We start from the raw sequence: 27823 nt of genomic DNA on the forward strand, positions 1-27823 counted from the left end.
GTTAGATACAAAATCGGAATAATAGCCTGCACTCTACCATATGTCAGCTCAGGATCTTTTTTGCTGCTCCCCCAAGCCTGGTTTGTACATAACATTTATTTGACTGTGTTGCATTATGCTTCCTTGGTTCAGCATGCTGCCTGCTACACCTGCCCCGACATGTCACTCGAACACCTTTATGGCAATTTCCTTCCCACTCCTACCCCCTGCACCTCTTTTCCGTACGCTTACCCCTGGCACTCACTCTACACCTTGATCCCCAGGCATCCCCTCAAGCATTTCTGTTTTCCAATCCATCACCCACCCTGGCCAACCCACCTTAGTCTGTCCATCCTGCCCTAAAGGGCTTTTACGCCCGTGCCATTCATTCTCCTTCAGGACAAGATGTGTCCATTAGTGGCGTCCGCTGGCACTGTGTGCACTCCCCCTCCCAAAGACAGAGCTTACCTGCACAATGCTAGTGGTGCTGTCTTTGAAGAGTGTGAACCTTGATTATCAGTGGCAGTTCTCCTTGTGACTCTGGATAAGTCACTCAACCTCCCAGTGCCTCCGTCAGCAACATCCAGTCTTAAGCTCTATAGGGCAGGGACTCACTGGCCCAGATCCACCAAAGGGTGCTAAGCTTTAGCATATGAATGAGAGCAAGGGCGTGCTAAAGCTTAGGACCCAATTGTGAAGACTAAAGAGTGCCCTGCTCCATGCAAATCACACTAGACATTGGATACAAAGGAGGAGTGTGACTAAGGGAATGGTAGATATATACATGGAAAGAGATTAGAACACAATATCGTGCACTCAGAAGCCTCCTGATATAATTTTACAAAAATAATACATTTTTATTGAAATCCCAAAACTCATGAATTAAAAACACATAAAAATCCTGAACTGGGCACGAACTCCATTCTCTGTGTTGTGAAGTGAGCTTCTTATTATCAGAACCTTTGTATCTCAGGACCGAGTTAGTATACCATATTGATTGTCATCTATTGTGATGTCAGTTCATATCTTAGTGACATTTAGTGACACAAGTGGTTTTGTAACAGTGTTTAAAATAGAATGAGGGACCGGCGAGACTCTTCCATTTAGTGGAATACTAGTATCAGGTTAATCAGGTTTCTATTGTTCAAAGATTTGCTACAGGCATGCGAATGATCTCACAAATGATATTTTCATTTGCTGTATGCTGTACGGTGGATGGTTTTTGTCACTTTGTTACCCACCATAACTTATTCTATTTAATGTTCAAGATACCCAGGGAATATTGGCAGGTAAGTGACTCATACTTCATTGTTACTATTCAAGTCCACGGTTACTACAGAGAGCAGCTGTTTCATGTGACATGCATGTCATTGTTGTGTGCAGACCTGTTTATCCTAAGAATACCATACAATATTCATATTCAGGATATAAAGAGGAATATTCGCAGCTAAGTAGCACCCATCTTCACATAGGAGAAAGTCATCCAGTAGAGTTACTGACCTATGAAAGGTGTATATAGGAAGTCCTAATTTATTCCTTGAGGAGAGAGGGTCCCAATCTATGTACTGTATTCATTTTGACTGTGATCTTAATAGGGTATTATCCCAATCACTTTTTCGATTTCCAAAGGGAATATGGCCTAGCCCATAGGAAGTCAGATAGCTCAGGTTGCCATTGTGCATTGTATTCACATGTTTAGCGACTGTAGTCTCTAATCTATTTCAAATTGACCCCATGTGAGCATCCTTCTGCGTAGTTGGCGTTTCGTCTTGCCTACATACTGGCGCCCACATCTGCACTCAGTCATTTGCAGTTTCTAAAGCTGCAGATCTTATAAGTCCTACTGTTATCCCAATTGCCGAAGGTCTTGGTGGGGGTCATATAGGTGCGTAGGTGTCATAGGTGCATACTGTCTCCACACCTGTATGAACCCTGTGTTCTTAACTGTAGCCATGTATCTTTTTTTTTTATCTTGAAAAGTGAATGTGAATCAAGTAATCCTTAAACTCTTGGCACGTCTACTCGTCATAGTGGGAGTATCATTGAGAATTTCAGTTAGGTCGTCATCCTCCCTGAGTATATGCCAGTGTCTATTAAGTATCATCTTAATTTCTCCCCATTACTTGTTATATGCGCCAATTAGGTGTTGCTTTCTTCAGTTTCTGGGTAGCTGGTTTGTAATATAGCAAGTCAATTCTAGGAACACCTTTCACTTTCTTATAAGCCCTCCTAATACATTGTTCCACAATTCTTATGAACCATCTATGTGCTCTTTGGCAAACTTCAGACCGGCAGCAATGTTCTATTTAGAGAGCAGTGGTTTCCTCCTGACTATCCTTCCATGAACACCATTCTTGTTCAGTCGTTTTCTGAAAGTTGAGTCATGAACACTCACATTAGCCAAGGCGAGAGTGGCCTGCAGATCCTTGGATGTTACTCTGGGGTTCTTTGTGACATCCTGGATGATTTGCTGGTTTGTTCTTGGAGATATTTTGGTAGGATAACCGCTCGTCGGTAGAGTAACATTGCTGGTTAACCTGATACTATTATTCCATCGACTGGGAGTGCCTCACTTTATTTTAAACACTGTTGCAAAATCACTTGTGTCACGAAGGTACTTATGTTTCTCAAATTTGTGTTACTTTTCACTGGTTCTCACTCTATCCTCTGATGCCACAATTGGCACGGTCACAGCACCACGCACAATCGCGGCGCCGCAAACAATAAGATCTGCTACATCTGTACTGTATATACTTAAACTGAATGGCTTTGCTGAAAGTTAATAAAGCAGCCGCAGATGGATTCTGTCTTTCTACTGTTGATGTTTTCCCAAGCTGTTTTTAAATATGCCTCTCATGTCACGTTAGATCAAACTAACTATGTTATGTTAGATGTCCTCAATGGCTGAAGGCCTCTATATAGCAGTTTTCCAGAGTGTAGAGGGATTTGTACTCAAAGATGACCTTGGGTATAAGAATCTCATACCAGCTCTATGAACTTTAATGGCTTTCCTCTCCTCCTTTTTCACTGATTGGTGCATTGTTTTGATGGATCCTTTTTTAAGGAGACTGTGCAAAATAACTTTCCACAGATGCTACTCATTCTCAGGCAAGTGTGCTATGCTATGGGTAGTGGATATACATGTAGCTGAGATCGCATTTCTCTACTACATGCAGTTTAGATGGAGATAGCTTCCAGCCCCTACGCTCTCAGCTCTCACCACGCCTGTACTAATGCGTGTTTTGCTGTAGCAAACAATTGTTGTTTATCTCTATGGGCCTTACATAATGAAATATTTAACAATTACCTGCCAAATTAAGTTTCACGTACCACTCGCCAGTTATATACAAAATTAGAAAACTAAAAAATTTAGTAGTCTGAACTACAATGATAAGTGTAAAAAATGCATACAGCATAAGAATTATTTTTATTCCTTTGGACTCTAAGTGATAAGTTCCAGCCAATTATACCTACGTTTAAGCATGAATCATCACAACATTGTTGTATAATGTATCCTGTGCCTAGATGAAAATATATATTAAATTTAATTCACATGAAACAAAAATAATAACAATGTAACATATGTTTCCAAAGAAAATAATTTTTACCTAACGGCGCCAATGAAATAACTTACATGTGCATCAAAACATCTTAAACCATCAAACGATGTGACAGATAAATGGTACCAGTATTAAAAGTCCTTGATTAGGTGTCCATAACAGATGAATATCAAAGTCCAAAATCCCTTGGATCCAATTGGAGATGGGTTGGTGGATATCAGCACATATAAGAGAAAGGGAAACAAAAATACATAGTGTAATACTGTAAGGCAATAAACAAGGGCTGGGGAATGATAGGGATTGGTGAGTTCCCTATTAAAAGGTGTCGGCAAGAAGGTGAGATGGACAAAAAATACAACTGGATTGAAAACTGGTTGTAGGATAGACAACAGAGAGGAACCTTTTCAAGTTGTGAGTGGAGTACCTCAAGGATCGTACTGGGACCCCTGCTTTTTAACTTGTTTATTAATGACCTTGAGGTTGGCATAGAAAGCAAAGTCTCCATCTTTGATGATGACACTAAATTGTGTAAGGTCGTAAAATCAGAGCAGGATGTAATTTCTCCCAGGAGGACTTCGATAGACTGGAAACTTTGGAAGGTAAATGATTTACTACAGATAATTGTAAAGTTATGGATTTGTGAAACTAAGATAAACGGGCTACTTACAAATTAAATGGCGAAAATAGGTCAATCCATGATGGAGAAGGATTTAGGAGTGCTTGTGAATGTCAGGCAGTAGCTGCAAAGGCAAATAAGATCTTACAGACGAGGCCACGAGTATTCTAAAGCTTGCCTTAAACGAGCCCGGTTACATTCTGGGTATGTGCTGGGTGTAACCTGGCTAGTTTAAGGCAAGTTTAAGGCATTTCTCCATTGACTAATGACCCATAGGATTAACACAGCAGGGGTCCCGGGCAGTCCCATTCAGTTTGAATGGGACTGCCAGGGACTCCCGCTGTTAATCTGATGGGCCATTAATCAATGCAGAAATGCTGGGTCTAGTTTAAGGCAAATTTAAGGCATGTATCCAGCATGTACCTGGGTGTACCTGGGTCTTTTTGGCGATTGCCACTGGTTTGTGTTAGAATAACCGTGGTCACTACAGTAGCTTGCATTAAAGAGGGTATGGATGGAAGGGATGTAAGCATAATTCTACCTCTGTATAAAGAATGAGTAAGACCACACCTTGAATATGGGGTTCAATTTTGGGCACCACTCCTTAAAAAAGACATTATGGAACTAGAAAAAGTGCAATGAAGAGCCACCAAATTAATAAAGGGGATGAGAAATCTGACTTATGAGGAGAGGCTAGAAAAGGTGTGTTTAAGAGGGGTTATGATATAACTATATACAAATATATATATACAAATGTATATATATATGTTGGATGTAAGGAGATTTCACCAGCAACAAAGGAAAGGGTTCTTTACAGTCAGTCAGTTTGCGCTTCTTTGTATAATATTGTGTTCTTTACAGTATGGGCAGTTAAAATGTGGAATTTGTTACCCATGGAGACTGTGATGGCAGATACAATAGATATTTTCCCATTGCAAAGAATGTACCCCCCACTTGCCGTCGCAGATGCCACCTCCCCAGCGCCGCTATTTCACAGAGTCTTTGTCGCTGGCCAGAAATTAGTGAGAGCTACTACATCTGTCGCCTAAATTTAACATAGGTTGAACTTGATGGACCTATGTCTTTTTTCACTATTTAAGTTAGTAAACAAAGGAATAAAAAATGACACACTTCAGTGACGCTTTTAGGAGATTTAGTTCCTACCCAGTATATCAATTTAATTTCTCGTTGTGGTATGTATTATTTTATCCATGTCACAACCCTTACAATGAATTCTGTCTATACCCAAAAAGGTTAGACTTATGAGCAGATTTAATGTGCCTCTCCACACTACTATGCTCCAACGGAGCAGCCAGCCGGATCCCAACGGAAGTAGTCCTCCTTCCACTTACGTTTCCAGTATCCAGGGCCTGGACACATCATGTGGTTAAGGGGAAAGGGCAGTTTAGCAGATTAGACGGACAGTCAAAGGAGGAGCAGAGGGTGGTAAGATTATCCTGGGGGCGAGAGCAGGGAGCAGGTGGGGTGATCATCTGGGGGCACTGAGCGAGCGGTAGATCAAACACGAGGGCGGAGAGATCATCCAGTGCAGTGAGGAGATTAAGTGGAAGAGGGGAAGGTGGTGAGGGGTAGGAAGATCATCCAGAGGGGTGAATGACAGGTGGTGTGCTGGAACAGCATGGGAGAGAGGTCTAGAGGTGTTAGTAGGATAGGGGTGTGTCATTTGTAAAAACAGGTGGGGGAAGAAGGTGGGGCAACCCCTTGCTATTTTTAATATTATTATAATAATGAAAAATAAAAATGACTGTAATAGTCCCACTCAGTACAGGTCATAACTTGGTCATGAATGCCATGTCCTTCTGGAATTATTCCTAAAATACGTTCCTTAGTTCCTAATTGTTTTATGTTAATTAATGCTGAGATAGAGTTCATGCGGAAACATGGAATTTTGTTTCTGTTATAATGCCATATCCTTTCTGCTGAACGAATGAGCGAGTTATTTCATCTGCATGTGTATATCTTGGTCAGTTTATGTTTTATTCTGTCCTCCAGTGAATAATCGCGATTAGCTACTTAAAGTAGCCCAGCCTAGCTGACGATCATTTCAAAATCGATTTCAGGCAGATTAAGTCAATTAAGAATGTGTTTCCCTAAATAGTACAATTTGTGTTTTGTTTCTTTTCTTTATTTTGACAGTAAACATAATTTATTTTGAAGTGACAGTTAACCCCTTCAGTGCAAGACTATCCGGCACCAGCAGCACTGTATGATTTAATACTAGTAACAAGTAGCGGTGCATAATAATATTATGTTCAGTGCCTGGGGGGACTAAACTGTTTTGCTGACTGGCGCCTTCCAAGTCCTGAAGGACTAAAGGAGTTCTCTAGATTTGAAATAAACCCCCCTACTTAACCCCCGTATGACACCAGTCTCCCTCCTTTATAATGCCACCTAACACTTGTTTCCAGTCTTCTCCCAGAGAATTTCCAATACATTCCCAGTCTCCCCATTTGTCTCCAGTTTCTTCCCTATATATCTGCTGTCTCTCTCTGTGAGTCCCCAACTCCTCCCTGTGTGACTGTCAACTGTTTCCTTCTCGTGTGTCCCCTGCCTCTCCAAGTCACCTCCTACAGTATATATTTCCCCAATTCACCTAGTCCGTGCAGGACTCACCCTCCTGTGTGTTCCCTGTTTCTCTTCCGCCTAACAAGCCTATGCTCTGTCTGATACCATGTACCTCTGCACAGGCTGCAGCTTTCTTCTGCTGTGTGCTTACTGCTTCTCTGGTAAAAGTAAGTGAGATCATGGGGCTAAAGTTAGCGTTACATGATCTCACATAATCACCGCTGTGGGGACTGTGCTTGAAGAAGCTGCAAGGAGAACTAGAAGAAACAATAACTTGTTTATGAACTTGTTTATTAATGACCTTGAGGTTGGCATCGAGAGCAAAGTCTCCATCTTTGCTGATGATACTAAATTGTGTAAGGTAGTAGAATCAGAGCAGGATGTAATTTTTCTCCAGCAGGACTTGGAGAGACTGGAAACTTGGGCAGGTAAATGGCAGCTTAGGTTTAATACAGATAAATGTAAGGTTATGCATTTGGGATGCAAGAATAAACAGGCGACTTACAAATTAAATGGGGATAAATTGGGGGAATCCTTGATGGGGAAGGATTTAGGATTGCTTGTAGACAGCAGGCTTAGCAATAGTGCCTAAAGTCATGCAGTAGCTGCAAAGGCAAACAAGATCTTATCTTGCATTAAACGGGCAATGGATGGAAGGGAAGTAAACATAATTATACCCTTTTATAAAGCATTAGTAAGACCACACCTTGAATATGGAGTACAATTTTGGGCACCACTCCTTAGAAAAGACATTATGGAACTAGAGAGAGTGCAGAGAAGAGCCACCAAATTAATAAAGGTGATGGACAATCAAACTTATGAGGAGAGACTAGCTAAATTAGATTTATTTACATTAGAAAAGAGGCGTCTAAGAGGAGATATGATAACTATATACAAATATATTTGGGGAGAGTACAAGGAGCTTTCAAAAGAACTATTCATCCCACGGGCAGTACAAAGGACACGGCCATCCCTTACGGTTGGAGGAAAGGAGATTTCACCAGCAACAAAGGAAAGGGTTCTTTACAGTGAGGGCAGTTAAAATTGGTGTGTTTAAGAAGGGTGGTATTCATTACCCATGGAGACTGTGATGGCAGCTACAATAGATGTGTTAAAAAAAAGGCTGGACATCTTTTTAGAAAGGAAAGGTATACAGGGATATACCAAATATGTAAACATGGGAAGGATGTTGATCCAGGGAGTAATCCGATTGCCAATTCTTGGAGTCGGGAAGGAATTTTTCTCCCCATAAGAGATATCATTGGATGATAGGACACTGGGGTTTTTTGTTTGCCTTTATCTGGATCAATAAGTAAGTCTAGATATAGGATAAAGTATGTGTTGTCTAAATTTAGCATGAGTTGAACTTGATGGACGTACGTCTTTTTTTCAACCTCATCTACTATGTAACTTGTTACTATGTAATAAAACAATGATGCAGAACTGGGCTCATGCTGAGAGATCTGTCCAGTCTGCAGACAAATTGGGAGTTTCCAGTTCTTGGACAATCTGTCTATAGCTAGTATAGGTACAGTATATCTAGTAAGTGTCACTTATAGTTACATATGCTATTTACTATAAACAAATGTTATCAGATACATACGATGTAAAAAAAAAAGAGAAACTAAATCACCTCAGACTTTTGTGTTTGAAATTGCATTTCTTCATTCATTGACATTTCCCAACATTATTAACCTCAGAAACTCATGTACAACAATAGTAAAATGATCTTCTTTGTCCAGTAAAAAGTGGTACAGCTTGAAAAGTATCCAATATAGCTTTGCTTATCAAGCCTCTTGTTTGTGATTACCGGGCTACACTATGATTTAGGAAGAACCAATGTATTTAAAAAAATGTGAAGGGGTTTAAAGCTGCAGTTCAGTCTTTTTTTTTTTTTTTTTTTAATTTATTTTTTTACTTCAATAGTTTCATGTGTGCAATCTCTAATTACCTAAAGAACTGTATAGCTGCAGGTCAATTCGTTCTCCATGTATTGATAGGCGAAATTTGGTGACATAATTAGTGAAAGGATCTGTTTTTCTTCTGCTTCTGTCTCTCAGTGGAAGCTCATAATATTCATGAGCACTCCTGCACTGACATGTGCTAGAGGGAGGGCAGGGCTGACAAAGGGGTGTGCCAGGGCTTGTGACAGGACATGAAGGGGTAGTGCTTAGCAAATGGCTGTTAAAATAGAATACAAGAAAATTGGTCTTTCAAAGTTGTTTTTTTAAAAACAGAAAATGCTAAAAGTATTTTTTCTTACTACAGAACTGATTTATTAAAAAAAACACACATGCAGGATATTGACTGAACTGTAGCTTTAATTTGCATGTGAATAATACAGTAATTGGCCATTCACAAAAACCTGGTCTTTCTCCGGGCCAATAGGAGAGGGCTGAGAATCACTGCAGTATGGCTATTCAAATTCTTTCACATCCCATCAGAATTGGCAGTATTCTTCATTTTGCAAATAACAATGCAAATGATGTTTGGTAGATTGAAGATGAATCAAATGGGCATAAAAGTCTGAAATTAGGGGAGCTGTGGAGAATGGGTAATCTATTCAACTATTGAAATCCAAGAAAAGGAACCACTACATTAATCTCCCTTATAGTTTCTGTATTTAAAAAAAAATCATACAGAAGTATAATTTGTCTTCTTTTTGCTAGTGCCATCTAAACCTTCTCTCATTTCAAAAGAAATGTAAATCAAAAAATATTATTTTGTTAAGTAGTGTTAATACAATTTAGAAACAATTAGCTAAACACATAGGCAACGTAGTAATACAATGTATACGGTAACATTAATGAGTTATTTGAACCTTCATGCAGTTTTGTTTTAGAAAAAGATAAAAAGTCTACTGCAATAACTATTTATTGTTACTGCTCGTATTTTTATAATACACTAAGCTCCACAAACCAGATTGAACTGCACTCCTGCCTGCAAGCAGGTCATATCCCATAATTACATTTGACAGACAAGCTTTAGGACGGTGGTATTTCTAAAGTGGCCGTTCTTGCAGTTTTTGGCCAAAACCCCAAATTGACGTCAATGGGGTTTTTCAACCCGAACAACCTCTCCGGAATATATCAAATTACCCCCTCAGGGCCAGATCCACAGAGCTCTGCTCAGTGACTTAATGTACTGTTAAGCTAAGTTAACATCAAGTTATGCTTTACCTCATATCTTCAAAGGCCGATAGCGTAAGGTTAAGTCATGTTTTCTCCTGGAAACAGCATTGCGTTAACTATAATGGCCGTTAGAGATAATTATATGCAAAAGAGACGTTTGCCTTCACAGCACATGATGATCTTCCAGAGGACCCCCTTGCCTAGATTGTGTAAGTCTTCCAAACACAACAAACTCTCTCGTACTCCTGCTTAACCTGAATGGTTGCGGGACGTCCTTTAGATCTTTATTTCATAGGGCTAAAGAATTGAGCTAAAGACCTGCTCATATGAAAGCGTAACATAACATTAGTTAGGTCATACTTAAACTTGTCATGACTCACATCCAGACCATGAAATATGTCTGATTTAACTAACATCGCATTATTTCTCTTATTTCCTCTGTTTCAGGGTCTGGATGGGAGAGTTAAACACACTTATGTTATTGGAAACACATTCAACTGTGTGCTGCAATAACATGCCGTTAATTGTATGCTAATGAGATAAGCAATGGCCATTGTTTTTGCATACAGATAGTTTTGTGGATATTTGTTAACCTTGCGGGAAACATCAGACCCGCTATAGATTTAGGCCCCTCCAGATAGTAAGCGCTCACAAGCAGGGCCCTCATTACCTGTTGTATCTTGTTGTCCTTAATTGTACAGTATGTCATTCTGTTTATGTAATTTATATCACTCTGTCCCCCCATTGTACGGCGCTGCAGAATATGTTGGCGCTTTATAAATAAACAGTAATAACAGAGCTTTGTGAATCTGGCCCTTAAATTGATTTGAGTAACAAACCTTATACACATTACTTCCACAAGGTGGCGACATTAGACCGTGATTAGACACGTTTTCCTGAATGAGAATTGCACTTACATGTTCTTGAACATTTTAAGACCGGTAACCTTTTGTCGCAGGTTTCTTTGCTCTTCTCACGAGTCTGTATAATAGGCTGTTTGGGTAATCATAACACATTATTTAATGTTTTAGTTCAATAAAAGCCTAAAGGAGTTACAGAATTACGTCTTGCCTACTGTAATCCTCTCCTTGCACAATATATTTTACGTTTCATTTTCATAATTACCACTTTGTTCATTTTATTTTTCTCTCTGGAGTTTAACTTTTTTGTAATTTGTAAGTTTTTTTTAATGTGTTGCCTTTTGTTGATACTGTACTATAAGAGCTATAATGTAGCTCTTTTAATATGCAAGTATTTTTTGTAACAATTTAAATCAATATTTTTTAAAGGTTTTGGCAGACACAAGAATTAAAAATACTTAAGAAATATTAAGAACTCAATGTTTACTTTTTAAAAGTAGAACTTGTATTTTATTCATTACGTCTAAACTATTATTTCCTAGGGAGTAAATGGCAGCCTAATAACAAAATATCACCAAGCTCACTGCAAACATGTATTGATAAATCTGAAAATCTATCACACAGTAAAAATGGATGCATGATTTACAGTATGTCAAAAAAAGATTGTTGACCAATAATGTATGTTGCCATGGCTGGTCCAGGTTATACTTTCTGCTCCCTGTCACGTAAGTCCTTGAAGCTACAGGCAGTTGCAGGCTATCCTGTGACATTTACCCTCCCCCCTCCCTCATGCTGCCTCTCTGAATGGGGTGGATGTGAACTGGGTCTGTGTACAGCCAATCATGGTGCAGACCTTGTGCCCTCCCCCTCTGTACCTTAGGGAGGAAGTGTTCTAAATTATAGTCAGTCAGTCCAAGTCTCCCCCTCCTGGGGTAGAGAATGGGTGAACAAAGGCAGTACACTGCCTACAAATGGTGGAGGAGGCTATTAGTAGCAAAACAATCCTTTTATTAAATGAAGGAATCAAACATCACCCCTGGATCACCCAGAAAACGCTCACCTACGCGTTTCGGGCCGTGCACCCTTTATCAAGGTGTATCTTGATAAAGGGCGCACACCCCGAAATGCGTAGGTGAGCGTTTTCTGAGTGATCCAGGGGTGATGTTTGATCCCTTCATTTAATAAAATGATTTTTTTGCTATCAATAACCTCCTCCACCATTTGTAGGCAGTGCACTGCCTTTGTTCACCCATTTTCTACTTGTCCTGCTTGGTGGATTGCACGCTGCTCAGGATACCTGATGGGACTACTCCTCTGACGGAATTGGAACCAAAAGTGAGTTTTCTCTTACATACTATAATTATGTTATTATGGTTGGGACAATTTCTGTACTGTTCATTGTGCTGGCTAGCACTAGGTACTGGTCCCTTGCCCTATTAGAGTATGTTATTATTACTTACCATCATATTGGAGTGTTCCCAACGGAAGAATTATTATTCAGTATTGGGACTCAAACATTCTGATGCACCGGTTACCCACATTTTGTATTTCTCCTGGGGTAGAGACATGCAGTTGAGGTCACAGCTGAGGCCTCCGTAAGAGGGTAGACGACATCAAACTAGGGGTAGTAACACCTAAATGACCAGCTATATTGTATCAAGAGGTGGACCCTAGGGAACCTACATTTGGGGTTTTACCTGTGCAGGAGGACACCAACAAATTGCTGAAGTTAAGTAGGGCAAATAGAGCCATCCTTCATAGATACAGATAATCTCATGGGTACGAGTTCCCCTATGTACCAGAACCCATCATGTATGAGATTGATGCTAACAGGGATGAATGGCTAAAGCAGGCAGTACTGGACCATCTCTAAAACTACGGTACAAATGTTTATAGATGAGTCCCGAATTTGTAGCATCATGCGGTAATGGATAGTGGGACGGAGTATCTATAAGGATCGGGTGGAACTCCGTCAGAGGCTTGGTCCGCCTAAGTCACATTTTATATGGACAAAGGATTTCGATGGGCGGTGTGTAAGAAGCCCGACCCCAAGTTCTATAAATAGAAATCCTAATCCTCTTCATGTTGGAAGAATTTTCAGTCACTATCGTAGCTGTAATCAGTTGATGACATGGGTTTGTAATGTCTGTATGCTGTACATTAGTTTATGTCATGATATCTGATGTAACCTTGTGTTGTATTACAGGTTCCAGGTTAATGGATGGTGCCCAAAATTGGTTCCCAGTGAGGACATGGGATTTTTCACCTAGGGGAGAGTGTAGCCATAGCTGGTCCAGGTTATACTTTCTTCCCCTTGTCACGCAAGTCCTACTAGCTACAGGCAGTGGCAGGCTATCCTGTGGTGTTTCTTCCCCCCATCATGCTGTCCCTCTGAGTGACAGGGGTGAGGTGAACTGGGTCTGTGTACAGCCAATCATGGTGCATACCTTGTGCCCTCCCCCTCTGTGCCTTGGGGAGGAAGTGTTCTAAATTATAGTCAGTCCAGGTCTCCCCCTCCTGGGGTAGAGACATGAAGTTGAGGTCTCCCCCTCCTGGGGTAGAGACATGCAGTTCTAGTCTCTCCCTACTGGGGCCGACTGCAGCCCAAGATCTGAACAGAGAACAAGGCCTCAAGACTGCAAGAAGGCCGGTACCATCCACAGGTCTGGGACCTATACTAAAACCCTATGCATACACTGTAATAACAACTGCAGTGGCTGCTACAAATACAGGATGCTGTTTTATATACCTCTGCCTAAGTTACAGTCTATTGGGTAGAGGTATGCTTGAGAACTGTCATGGTGGGGACTGTCTTCAGTACACCTGAGCCTGTTATGACTGGAGGCGCTGACACCATGAGAAGAGCCTGAAGGATCACCAAAAGCCTGTCCTGTTTCCCCTTACCATCGCGGACGCTTATCTCTCCTGAACCCTCACAGGTAACAAGCACCATGACACCTGTAACTTTAGCAAAATCTCCCAGAGGGAGGGAGGGGAGGGAGGGGGGGGGGGGAGAAGCAGCGCTACATGTAATTCAAACAATATTTTTTTTAAATACTAGAATTAGTCCTCTGGTCCTCATCAGAGACAATTTATTTATTAATAAAATGTTTTATCAAGAAGTAATACATTGAGAGATATCTCTCGCTTTCAAGTATGTCCTGGGCAGAGTTATGATGATAAATACATGGTTACATTAAGCGAGCAGACTAATACATTATATATAAATACATCAACAGTAAGGGATAATGTATGTTATAGGCGTATGTGGCAGTTACAGCCCAGATTAAAATGTGAGACAGCTTTAGTTTTGAAAGAACTTACTTAGGGCCTCATGCAGTAAGCGCCGAAAAGGCTTTTTTCGCCATTTTATCGCCAAAATTGCCTTTCAGATTCGGCAAGCGCCGAAAAGTGCCCTAAATCGGCATTTTTTTTTCCCGGAAAAAACTTTTCGGCAGCCGGGTGCCGATAAGCCACTTTCTGAAACGTGCTCAATTCTACTTATTAAGGTTATTGCTGCAGTGGAAGTGCTGTGTGCTGGGTGATAATGGTGAAAGACAGGGTTGCAGACCTGTCTAAGACATGCAAATGAATATACAGGAATATTTACAGTTGCTTTATGCTTTACTGTGGAGGGTTTTAGTCACTTTTTTTACCCACCATAACCTTAATAAGTGTGGTGATTACCGACTCTTTTGAACAAATGCCAGCAACCAACCTCACACTGATGATACCCATCAAGGTTGAAACATGTCTGTGAGTGAGTTTACTGGCTTTGCATCTCCCACGCCCTTGCTTAAAAGCTGTGTTTAAAGCAGCATGCATTGGCTAAGGGTTGCTCCTGTAATGTGAGCATGAGATGAAAGGTGGCACTGTGTGCTCATTTGCATGTCATTTCCCAGAATCCCTTGCTGCAGAGGAAGTGCTGTGTGCTGGGTGGTAATGGCGAAAGACAGGGTTGCAGACCTGTCTACGACATGCAAATGAATATACAGGAATATTTACAGTTGCTTTATGCTTTACTGTGGAGGGTTTTAGTCACTTTTTTTTACCCACCATAACCTTAATAAGTGTGGTATATAGTTATATATATATACTTGCATGATGAAGCCACTGTACAAATGAATGGGTGAAGGGTGGGTTAACCCCTTAATTACCTTTGCGGTTATTATCCGATAAGGTGATTAAGGGGTTAATTGATATCAGAATGTAATAGCAATGTATTAGCTATGTATTTTGTTGGCAACGGAGGACACAGATTTTGCTGTCAAGGGGGCTTCATATTGATCAGGTCAGTAGAACTTTATTTCTTTTATTATGTTACTTAATGTGTTTAATAATGGGCAAATAATCTATTATCCCTATCTGGATAATAGTTATTTTGCACATTATTGTACTGTATGTGTTGGGGGGGGGGGATTGATGTATTTAATGTAGAGGACATGTTTATTTATTTTTACATACAGGGTTGTTTCCTCAGGTCTGCGGGAGACCTATGGAGACCACCTGAGGTCTCCTCAGACTTCTCACGGGTAAACGGCTGCCGGGTCCACGGGGGACACCTGCGGGAAAGAACCACGGACCCATAGGGACCACCCGAGGGCCCGCAGACCCCCTGTGTGAAGCACCCGAGGCCCCTCAGACATCTGTGGGTCTGACCCGGGGCCCACCAGACAGCCGCGGGCCTACCCGTCAGGACCCCATTGTGGCCCACGGTGACCCGTGGAGACCACCTGGTGGACCATGGTGCCTGGTGGGGACCACCCACAGCCCTCCAGACCCTGTTTGAAACCAGGGGCTGGGCTACTGTAGGCCTGTGAGGTGACCCGTCAGGTCCACCGGGGACTCCCGTGGGCCTGGGGTATTAACCCTGTATGTAAAATAATAAATCATGTATTTATGGGGGGGCACAGGGGGTGGGTTATGTATTTAATAAATATAATGATGTTTATTGTGGGGCTGTGTATTGTTTTTATTGTGGGTACTGGGAGTGGGGGAAGGGGGTATTGGTCCCAAGGGTATGTGGGTAGGCCTCCCGGCTCGGTATTGAGTGAGGGTGGTTAGGCCTCACGGGGTGGGGGTGTAGTGGGGGAGGGTATGTAGGCCTCCCGAGTGGTGGGTGAGGGTGGGTTAACCCCTTAATGACTGTAGCGGTTAATAACCGCTATGGTGATTAAGGGGTTAGGGGACATTACATTGGCTGTTTTTATTCTTGTTTATGTTTTGCAGCATTGGAGGGGGCATGGACGGTGATGAAGATGAGGATGGCCTTCATCGTGGCAGCCGGACATGGGTGAGTGCAATATGTATTTAATGTATTTATTATACTTTATGTATTTAAAATGGGCAAATTCACTATTATCCATATGTGGATAATATTAATTTTGAACATTACTATAATGTGTGTGTCAAGGGTGGTGTATTTATGTGTTGTTCTTTTTTTTGGGGTGCACATAATTGGTACTGCAGGCCTGCGGGGAACACCCGAGGGCCACCGCCGGCCTATAGTATCATTGCTGTGCATCCCAAAATTTTTATATATGTAATGGGGGTATAGGGCTTGTAGGGGGCACAGGGTGTGTATGTGGTTTATTGCAATGTTTATTGGGGGCAATTGTCCCCAATAAACATGCTATTGTGCCTTAACCCCTTCATTGCCTTAGCGTCTATCCGCTATGGTAATGAAGCAGCATTAATGTATTTTAATAATATTGTGCGAGAGCAGGGGGTCCCCTGAGCTGAACCGCATTGATTTGTGACTCAGGGACCCCCTGCTTCCCAAGTTACAGGCCCCGGTATGGGGCATCGGTGCCAGTGACAACGACATCTTTATAGTGGGTATGTCGCGTATGGGATGCTATAAAAATGACGGCGACACTGGCACCCGATGACCCATACCGGGGCCTGTAACTCGGGAAGCAGGGGGTCCCTGATCACAAATCAATGCGGTTCAGCTCTGGGGACCCCCTGCTCCCATATACTATTATTAAAAATACATTAATGCTGCTTCATTACCATAGCAGATAGCCGCAAAGTTAAGGAATGATTGGGTAAAACACACATATAAATAAACATAGTGTAGATGTGCAGAGGGTCTCCGGAGCTGAACCGATTTGGTTTTTGGTCCGGGGACCCCTTGCTTCCCAAAATACAGGCCACTTTATGGGGTGCCGGTATCCCTCTGCTTTGTTTACATTCCACGGTCACGTGATCGGGACATTTAAAATTGTTTTGAAATATTTTTTATTTTGCCGATGTTTGCGCAGAGAGAGTCGCGGATCTCTCTCTGCTGCAAACACATATCGGCAGGGGACGGCGTCTCGCCAGGTTATCGGCAGACAGACTGTCTCGCCACCGGCTACTCGTTTTGCTTTCACAGTGATTCACCAGGGATTCGGCCATTCCTGAATACTGCGAGGGCAAATCGCCAAAATTATGCCGATATTGAACCCCTGCCGAGAGTGCTTTTTCGGTGCTTACTGCATGAGGCCCTTAGTCTGGTGGCGGCTGTGATTCTCCGGGAGATTGTTCCAGTTGTGAGGTGCAGGGTAAGAGAATGCTGACCATCCACCAGTGAGCAGTTTCTGTGATGTTTCAGACATGGAGGGTGCAAGTAAAATCATTAAAGCCTTATCAATAAGTCTACAAATTATAAGCAAATTCCTATGGAGTGCTACATCATAATTAAGCATATTAACAGTAACTTGTGCAGAATAAAAAAACATTTATTTAACCTTTTCAATGCCGTAAACATATACCTGGCATGCCAGTGGTCCCATTGACATACTAGGCTCAGTATGCCATGGGAAGATGCTAGCGTTCCAGGGGCTGCCTGGACAGACCGCTCCAACAGATTGGTTGGCACAATCGAACTGGAGGTGGAGCCCCCTCTACTCAGCTGGAGGGATGGAAGCAACCACATGACCACAAATGCTAGAGTTACAGTGGCACTCTGGTGCTGCCGGATCTCTGACACTAAAAATGCTCAAGGAGACCATATAAATAATGTTAGGAATTTCAGGACTGTAGCTCTTCTGTAAGAACTGGTTACGCATGCCAGGCAGGTTTTTTTTTTAAGTCTTCCAACTGAAAAGCTGGGCCAAAGGTGCATTTAAAAATAAACACCACAAAATGAATTAAGGAAAAACAATCACAACACTTTTTGTACTAGTTTTACTTCCTGGAGACCTCGAGAAGTAAACAACTCGAATGAATGAGTTGGCTGACCTTTCTTTAATCCTCTGCCCTTATGGGAATTGATTGTATCACTTTACTTTTGTTCACCTTCGTTTCCCTCTATGACTTTCAGTTCTGGAATTCCTCTTACTTTACTTGCAGCATTTGCACCAATTCTCTATTACTTCAACAGTCGTGTTGACCATGCTTCTTGAGACTGGTGCTTCTTCTTTGACAACTCAATCAATGTCAGTTGACCATTCTAGGCTTCATATTCACTATGTTCTTGACACGAAGTGATTTATCTTCTCACTATCTGTTTTCATTTAATACCTACCACTTTTCCACCTCCAAAGGTCCATCACCCACTGTCACGGGAGACCAGGCAATTTACACCTTTTTAACTGGGATCATTCACTGAGCAAAACAAGGTAATGAAACAAATTGTAAATTATTTGCATAAAATCACTTACACACAGTGGAACACAAAATACAGACAAAAAGACACACTTACTGGGGGGGCCTGGGGTAAGAAGCTAGACTTTCCTAGGTGCAGGGAACTCTAAATAAGAGTTTTACCCTGACCGGGACTTAGCCTGGAATCTCCTGTTTCCCAAATCGGCATGAAGTTCCACACGCCACCACTCCCTTCTCTTCTGAGAACGTGGACTTTTCTTGATCGCGAGCTACCACCGATTCTCTGGAACCAAAATTGGCATCAAATCCCAGCTGCGTCCGCTAAGTTCGATTTTGCGAACTTGGCCGCCAAAGTCGGGCCTTAGAAACTGTCAGGCAGACTTTTCTGGCTTGAAATCGAAGCCGGTTGCTCTGCTCTTCGCGCAAGAGCAACTTTGAAAAGCCCGCCCACGCTCTTACTACTGGGAATCTCAAATCTCATTGGCTCAGACATTTCTTATAGCATTCTGAGTTTCATTCATGAAACTCAGCAGCCAATCAGAGCCAAGCCGGGTCAGCAGGAAATATGAAATTGCAAAGGGACATGTGCAAGTTTGCCACCTCCGTCCCTGGCTATCGCAATGCCACCCGCTGGGTCAGGCTCCACTAGGTCTGACAGACCTTTGGCATCTCTGGCTACTTTGAACTCCGATGTCCAGCAGACTCACTGGTGCCTATGGATTAGCCCTGACAGTCTGTTTGGGCATCGGTTCCGAAAGTCCCCGTGGATTACAGTACATTACAGTATATTAATAAAGCATGGTTAATACACTCCTAAGTCTCTTGGTATGGGGAATAGAATAAGAAAGCACAACGTTTTGACCTCAAAGGTCTTTATCAAGTGACATAGTGGCATAACACACAATCCCAAAAGACAGCATTTAAATAGCACCCTAATCCCCATAATGCAATATGTCCAATTAGGAAAGATAGAAAACATGTGCTACATATCTCCATTCCTACAATGTCCACACTCCTGATGCAATCATATAACCTTTAATTCAGCTGCGTCATGGCTGCCTCCGCAGATCTTTCATCCATCTTCATTATGCTGCGTCCATGTCCGATGACGTCATCCTCCTGGGTCCTGTGTAGTGGAGCGCAATGCGTTTCAGTGACTGCGCATGCGGTCCATCTTGCGGAATCCATCTTTGACAAGCTCACTCTTCTGTATCCTGTATAATGGAACGCATACAGCGCTGTGGCAGCAACAAGGACAGGTAAACCCCAATCGGTGTAAATTAAAATCAAGGTTCATTGCACCCTTTAAGAACACAGGTGTGAGTGTATTCATGCGCCTTATCAAAAATGATGTGAAACAATATTTTAAAAGAAAATATTACACAAATTTCAATATGACACTTGAACAAAAGGAGGCATTAAAAAATCTAAGGGAAAATAATAGCATTATTTTCAAAAGAGCAGATAAGGGAGGAGCACTTATAGTACAAGATTATACAATGTATAAAGCAGAGGCATTGAGACAATTGGATAATCAGGAGTGTTATGTGAAGCTTGATCATGATCCTACATTAAGGTATCAAACTGAAGTAAAAGGCATCCTTCAATTAGGATTAAACAACTTGGTTAACTTTCTAACAATGAAAAATCCAATACGACCCGTTCTCTATTTACTTCCCAAAGTTCATAAGAGTTTACAAAATCCTCCAGGAAGGCCCATTATATCCGCCATATGTTCCATCAACCAACCATTGGCAGTTTAGTAATGTGAGGTGTGTAGCGCACAGCATCCAAGCGAGAGCAGGTCTGGCAAAAACTTTCTTTATTGTCAAGGCATAAAAATGAGGGACGCAGCCCTTCTACGCGTTTCGTGCAAAGCACTTTATCAGAAGTGCTTTTACACGATATACAGCTACTTAAATACAGATGACCGGCCAAATCTCGCGATATGTAGTGACGTCATCAAACCGCCAGTAGCCAATGAGAGTGCTATCCCTCGCGCATGCGCGCCGCGAGCGAGCCCCGTGAGACCAACCTCGATCGCGGCGCGCATGCGCGAGGGATAGCACTCTCATTGGCTACTGGCGGTTTGATGACGTCACTACATATCGTGAGATTTGGCCGGTCATCTGTATTTAAGTAGCTGTATATCGTGTAAAAGCACTTCTTGATAAAGTGCTTTGCATGAAACGCGTAGAAGGGCTGCGTCCCTCATTTTTATGCCTTGACAATAAAGAAAGTTTTTGCCAGACCTGCTCTCGCTTGGATGCTGTGCGCTACACACCTCACATTACTGGACTTCACTCTATACAGCGGCACGCATTGGAAGGGAGACTCTGGAGGTGACTGAGACAGTGAGTACTCACAAGGGGCTATCCCAATGAGGTGGAGGAGGGTGTCCTCGGACAAACTACCCCAACCTTCAGGGTACTCTGGTGCCCCCCCCCCATGATGATGGACTGAGTACATATGCATATGAATTGATACCTTAATACCCAGTGCTCTCCCTCCCTTCAGAAACACACACACAGCCCTTTGAGCACCATTGCTTCACCCTAACATTGGCAGTTTACGTTGATACCATTTTGCAACCGTTGGTCATTAAAAGTAAATCATACATACAAGACACTTTTGATTTTTTTAAAAAGATACGTTCGGTGCCTCTTGAAGCTTAAAACATCATCATGGTTACAATGGATGTGACAAATTTATACACAATAATCCCACATGAAGGTGGTTTAGATGTAATTTGGAAAAATTTGACTATTTCACATAGGTCGAATCCACCAGTGGACTATATTTTACTTCTCCTCCGTTTTGTTCTGTACAAAAAATTATTTTAAGTTCGGGAATACTTTTTACTTACAAACGGCTGGTACAGCCATGGGCAGCAATATAGCTCCTTCCTATGCTAACCTGTACATGACTGACTTTGAAGAGAGATTCATTTTTCCCACAGAACATTTTAATAAGATGTTATTTTATTGTAGATACATCAATGACCTGCTATTCCTTTGGGAAGGTACTGAGGTAGAACTCACTAATTTTTTTGATTACCTGGACGGGCTTAATACAACTTTTAAATTCACTAAGAGTTGGAGCACAAAACAGATTTCTTATCTCGATGTGCTCCTTACCTATGAAAATGGGGAATTACATAGTGATCTCTATAGGAAGCTAACTGACTGAAATTGCACTTTACATGCATCAAGCTTCCAACCAGAGCGTCTTAAACAGATGCTGCCGTTCTCGCAAAAGATTAGAGCTACACGTATTGTAGACAGGCCTACTAAATTAGATGACACCTTGAAAGAGATTGAGGAGAGGTTTGTAGAAAGGGGACACAAGAGAGTAGATATTATTACATCAATTAATAAAACTCCACAACAAACCTTAAAAAGTGATCGTCTGACGTTTGTTAGTAAGTTCACAACTGCCAGTGGTTTTATTAAAAAAACTTTGAAAAAACACTGGAGAGTACTACAAACTGACGACACTTTAAAGAATGTCTGCAAAGATTTCCCACGCTTTGCTTATAAGCGTGGAGAGAATCTAAAAGACATTTTAATTAAAGCTGGCAACCAAAAACACTACACTACTTCTCATTTCTTAAGTACACCCAAGGCAGGCTGCTATAAATATTATGGATGCAGTATTTGTAACAGTTTGAATACTGGGGATAAGTTTCATCATCCTAGGAGTGGCAAATTGTTTAAAATCAAGGAACGTATCACATGCACAACCACCAATATAATATACATGATTAAGTGTCCATGTGGACTGTGTTATATTGGAAAAAGTAATCGTATGCTCAAGACAAGATTCATTGAACATAAAAGCAAAATTAGCATATGTGCAGAGGATACTGCCCTTATTAAACATTGCACTGAATTCAGTCATTGAAATTAATGGGGATTTGTAACAGGGGACTTATCCCTGTTCACAAATGTGCCTCTTATCCAGCAGTATGTTGGTAGCATAAAGACCTTTGAAGTCGAAACGTTGAGTTGGCACAAATAAATGAGTTTAGATTTTCATAAATCCGTTGTGCCCTGTGTTCCTTCTACTACTGATCTAGGACTGAAAACAGGCTTTCGTTCAAGCACGGGAGCACCATAATTGTATCATTCTAACTATTTTTCAAGGTGTGCAGCATTTACTTTATATACCTGAATAGAATAAGAAAAACATGCTTTATTCCTGTCAGCCTTATTCCCTGTACACTATATCTTTTGAGATTTAGTCTGGACTCTGAGAGCCCCCACAACTTTATCTACGGTTGGGGCACGCACAAACCCAATACATGCTCTGGGTCACCTAGGCACTAGCTGGGGTACCCCCCTTAACCTAGAGATCCCCTCAGCTACAGAGACCCTGTGCCCAATTCACCTTTCTGGGCTATGCTGAAGCAGGATACCCTAGTGGTGAGTCATTCTTGCGTTTTCAAGGGGAGATATTGCCGGGACAATGTGCCTACATGTATCCATGTCCATATCCATCAGGCATGATTCCCGGGCACATTTTATGGGGAACCGACAACTCCGGACACCGACTACCTACAGTAGGCACATTCTGACAACAATTCCTCCGCAAACCCCCCTGGAAACTCATCCCCTAGCAATCCCTGCTCGCTGGCATGCCTAGAAAGGTAGAAACACAAAAAATACTTTAGTTACGCAAAGTACAGTTGAAGCATACATTGTTACTGGGCCCAAGAGCTAACTCTCTTGAACCCTTATGCACAGGCCAGGGGTAACCAAAAACAGGCTTAACCTTTATTTGAGAGCCTGGTTACCCCCTACCGTCACACCCACAAATGACTTTTGAAACAAACTCAGTTCTCAATTCTATCTCTACATACCAAACGCGTCACTACTTCTAGTCCCATAATACTTTTCTTTTAGTATCCCTCCATCATGTCTGAGACGATGATCTTTACATTTAAACATGGCTTTCCTCCTTTTTCTCTCAGTATGGAGGCGCCCTCATCCATCCACATTCCCTTCTTGTTAAACTTTCTTTGTAGGTATCGGAAGTGGTAAAAATAAAGAACAGGCAAACTCAGAAAACCTTTGATGTAAATAAAATTTGAATATATATATTTACTTAATATTTTATAGTGTGTATATTTCATATACTGAATATTTTATAGCATTTCTTGAATACATCTCATTGTATGATTGAAAGGAGTGGAAAAAGCAAAGGGTTCTTTAAAAATGTGACCCTTTAATGTCTAGCTGTAAAATGTGTGTAAATCGAATCATGCATTAAATTACAGTGTTTGTAATGGTTTATTATCTGGATGCATTCTTTGTGTCGTTTTCTGACTGCAAACAATTGGTAGACAATGAGTTTGCAAAGAAGATCTAGAATTCCTACTTGCTTAGATATTTGAGATCTAAGCTCCACTCAATCCCCTGAGCACAGGAAATCGACGGTTAACCTAATTTTCGGTTGCTATTTCAGTGGAAGTAAAGAGCTGAAGCTACCCGCCCTCAATGTTAAATTGTATGTAGTAGGTGCCTTTTACATTTATTGGGATGAAATAGCAATTCAATTGTACTGTCAAATTATTTTTCACACTTCGCTAGCACACAAAAAAATCACGGTCTGTAGGGGTATAAGAATAAGCAATTATGATCAACAATATTGATTAAATGCAGAAAAAAACCCTCTTATGTTTGACGCAAACACAAGCAGAATATCATACAGTGCATCAAAACACGTTTTTGGCTGTTCATTATGTTGTTGTCCCAATTGTGTTTGTACTGTACAAGTTTTTAGACCCGATAAATAAATCTTATCAACTCCTAATTCCTATGTACTGTATGCCATATTACACATGTTCACAATTACATGGCAAATTATCTAGCCATTGCTTTAGGACCTGTTTAATAACCACACTGACAGCGTACTTGAGAGGCAATATATTTAAAATGTATGTGGGAAGGCTCAGGAAAAAAATATACATGCACATGTATTTTGCAAATTATTAATGGAGAGAAAATGTTAAAATATGCAATATTTTCTTTTCTTTCTTTTTTCTACAGCTTACATTCCTACTCCGATCTACTTTGGGGCTGTAATTGATACAACTTGCATGCTTTGGCAACAGGAGTGTGGTGTGCAAGGCTCTTGCTGGGAATACGACGTGACCTCATTTCGTTTTGTTTACTTTGGATTGGCAGCGGGTCTGAAATGCGTAGGATTCATTTTTATTTTTTTGGCTTGGTATTCCATAAAACGCAAAGAAGATCAGGTGCAGAGGCGGAGGTGGGGAGCGTCCCCAATAAGCACAGTCAGCGAGATGCTTGGTAATGCAAGTGCGGAGCAAAAAGACGCACGGACAAGATCCTGCCCTGCTTTTGGTACCAGGGAAAAACATAATGAAGATATGAACCTTGACAGAGGAATCCACCATGCTGCACAAACCTACCCTGGGCCTTTCTTAGAAGCAATAAATTCATAATTTGAAAATTCACAAGACGCAGCCCCAGCTGACACATAGATCGGATACCCAGTTTCACTGAAATGTAATTTTGTTGGTTGAGTTCAGTATAGCGCCTTGTGCAACACTTGTGCCTTTTTTATGAACTAAACACAAGAAAGAAGAACACATTATAATCAGTAGCTACAGGGAGATTGAGGGCTGGATACCTCAACAATTATTTTACTCTCCTCAACAACTGGAGTTTTTAATTGTTACTAATATATCCATCTGTGCTTGTACCCCATGGGCGATGCTTCTATATACAGTTGGTTGAGGTCTTAAAAACTCTAAACATTCAGTTAATAGATGCATTGAACGAGGACATATAACTGAGTGTTTAATGTTAATTTGGGGGAAACCATACCATTATGTGTCAGTAGAGAATTTACAATATGAAATTTACTGGGAGTTCTCCTATAAAGCACAATTGAATTAGCCTAAACTATGCAACCAAACTGCAAAATTTGCATTTGTAGCATGTTAGAAAACTTACTCAGTATAGGCAGAGATCCTAAAGTGAAAAAAACCCCACATGATCTTAAAGTACATCTAAAGCCATACTGGAGCTATACATCAGGCAAGGTTTATACAGTATAGAATCGCTAAAAGATTTTGCTAAGTGCATTGATACATTAAAAACATAGATCGTGTTTCACATGTGAAGTACATGCATTGCAATTTTATAAACTACAGTAAAATTCTAAAAATGAAAATAAGCATTGTGGCTTCAAAAAAAAATAAAAGCAACATAAGCAATGTTTATAAAAAGTGATCAGTAGTAGTTTTGTACTTAGTGCTCAAAACAACATCCATAGTTTAGAGATTCCCACCTTGTTTGCAATGCATTCATTATTGTAGAGATCTGTCTAGCTATATGTGTACAGTGTGTAGAGATCTGTCTAGCTATATGTGTACAGTGTGTAGAGATCTGTCTAGCTATATGTGTACAGTGTGTAGAGATCTGTCTAGCTATATGTGTACAGTGTGTAGAGATCTGTCTAGCTATATGTGTAGAGATGGGCGATCCAATCAAATTCTGATCCGCTGATTTTCTTGGGTTTTTAGACCAAATCCGATCCGCACATCGAACTCCATCTGCGGACTGGGTACTAAATCAGTCCGAGCGGATACCTCGGAATCAAATAGGAGTTTTAGCTCCAACATAGTAGTGTGTCTCCCGTTGTATATACAATGGTCTGTAGAAGTATTCACAAACCCCCAAATTTTTAACATTTTGTTGGCACCCGAGCGTATTCCACAGCGCTTTCAAATTAGACTTTACATGTAGAATCTACAAGTATTACTCCAAAGTGATGAAGTTAGAAAATGCATATAGAATATAAAGAAGTAGGATTTACAGAGAAAAACAGATTACTCGGTTGCATAAGTATTTAACCCCTTTGCTACTGAAGCCTTAAATCAGCTCAGGTGCAAATTAATTGCTTGAAAGGTCACAACATTTGTGAAATGGTTTCTGCCTTTGTGTAATCAAAGTGGTTTAACTTGTAGATAATTTCCTTCAGGTATATAAATACTTTCAAGCTGCAACTCACATAGTGATCCAACAAAGCAAACATGGACTAAGGAGCTTTCTAAATGAGTGAGGGATAAAGTGGTAGAGAGGCACAGAGTAGGAGAAGGATACAAGAAAGTTTCAAAGGCGCTGATTATCCCTCTCAAAATAGTGACGTCCATCATTGAAAAGTGGAAGATGCATCATACCATCCCAGACACTACCCAGATCATGTCGTCCTCCCAAACCGAGCAGCTGGGCAACCATAAAACGTCTTTGGGATGCCATTCTAAAGCCAACAATGAGCTTGAGAGATCTGCAAATTTCTGTGTCTGAGGCGGGAGTCAGTGTTCACACATCAACAATAATGCGGTCCCTACACAAGACTGGCCTGTATGGACAGGTGGCAAGAAATAAACCATTACTGAAAAAGACATCTGAAATCGTGTATGGAGTTTGTGAAAAAGCATATAGATGATACTGTAGATGTGGTAAAAGGTTTTGTGGTCAGACGAGCCCAAGACTGCACTTCACAAAGTCAACACCATCCCAATTGTCAAGCTCGGTGGTGGTAACACCATGTTATGGGGATCCTTCTCTTCAGCAGGGACTGAGAAGTTTGTCAGCCTGTGAGTCAGCCAACACTGAAACTGGGGAGGATATTCACATTTCAGCAGGACAGGGACCCTAAGCACAAAGACAGAGGCACACTGGAGTGGTTAAACAAGAAGAGAATTCATGTTCTTGAGTTGCCCAGTCAAAGTCTAGACTTGAATCCAATCGACCATTTATGGCGAGACTTGAAGATTGCAGTCCATCAACGATCCCCAACAAACTTATCAGAACTTGGTTAATGTTACTGTCAAGAATGGGGGAAAATGTCACCGTCTTACTGTGCAAAGCTAGTAGAGACCTATCCAAAATACCCATAGCAGTTATTGCTGCAAAGGGTACTTCTACCAAGTACTGACTTATGGGCTGAATACTTATGCAACCAGTACATTTAATTTTGTACATTTCCTTTGCTGACATTTAACCTTCTCATATAACAGTGTTCAGTTTAACCACTACATTTTTGTAGCTTAGAATAAAAAAAGTTTGTTTGAAAAACTGCGCATACATTATTTGTAATTCAACAAAATGTGACATTATTGGTTGGGGGTGAATACTTTGACAAACCACTGTATATCCCCTTAAACCTCCCTCCAAATAAATTAGGGAGCGACGCCTGTGCTAAAAAAAGAGCAAACCGAGGTACCCTGGGAGATAAGCAACTGGCTATGCAAAGTGTATTTAAACGAGTCACATCACACTTCCTAAATGGCGGTCCATAACAATTATACTGAATTGACAAGCCTGAGGCACCTAATGACTGGAATAGTGTACTGGTGTCAGGCACACAGCCTCTGCCACTCTGGGCATCAGCTCTAACACTGTGAGCAAAACCAGCTGGTGACTAGTACCTCTGCCATAGTATACTTTTGAGATCTACTCC

The 27823-nt window shown here is 41.2% G+C and overlaps 1 protein-coding gene across 1 annotated transcript in view; it reads left to right on the forward strand.

The window, feature by feature from the left end:
* Positions 1-27617, forward strand: part of SLCO5A1 (solute carrier organic anion transporter family member 5A1) — a 173390-nt gene extending 145773 nt beyond the window's left edge. The window contains exon 10 of the mRNA XM_075583730.1: positions 24376-27617. Within this exon, the coding sequence (XP_075439845.1) occupies positions 24376-24794 (419 nt within the window). The 3' untranslated portion in view covers positions 24795-27617. The remainder of the gene's footprint in view (positions 1-24375) is intronic.
* The last annotated feature ends 206 nt before the right edge of the window (positions 27618-27823 follow it).

The sequence above is a fragment of the Ascaphus truei genome, chromosome 2 (genome assembly GCF_040206685.1).
Source record: "Ascaphus truei isolate aAscTru1 chromosome 2, aAscTru1.hap1, whole genome shotgun sequence".
In the NCBI taxonomy this organism is placed as follows: domain Eukaryota; kingdom Metazoa; phylum Chordata; class Amphibia; order Anura; family Ascaphidae; genus Ascaphus; species Ascaphus truei.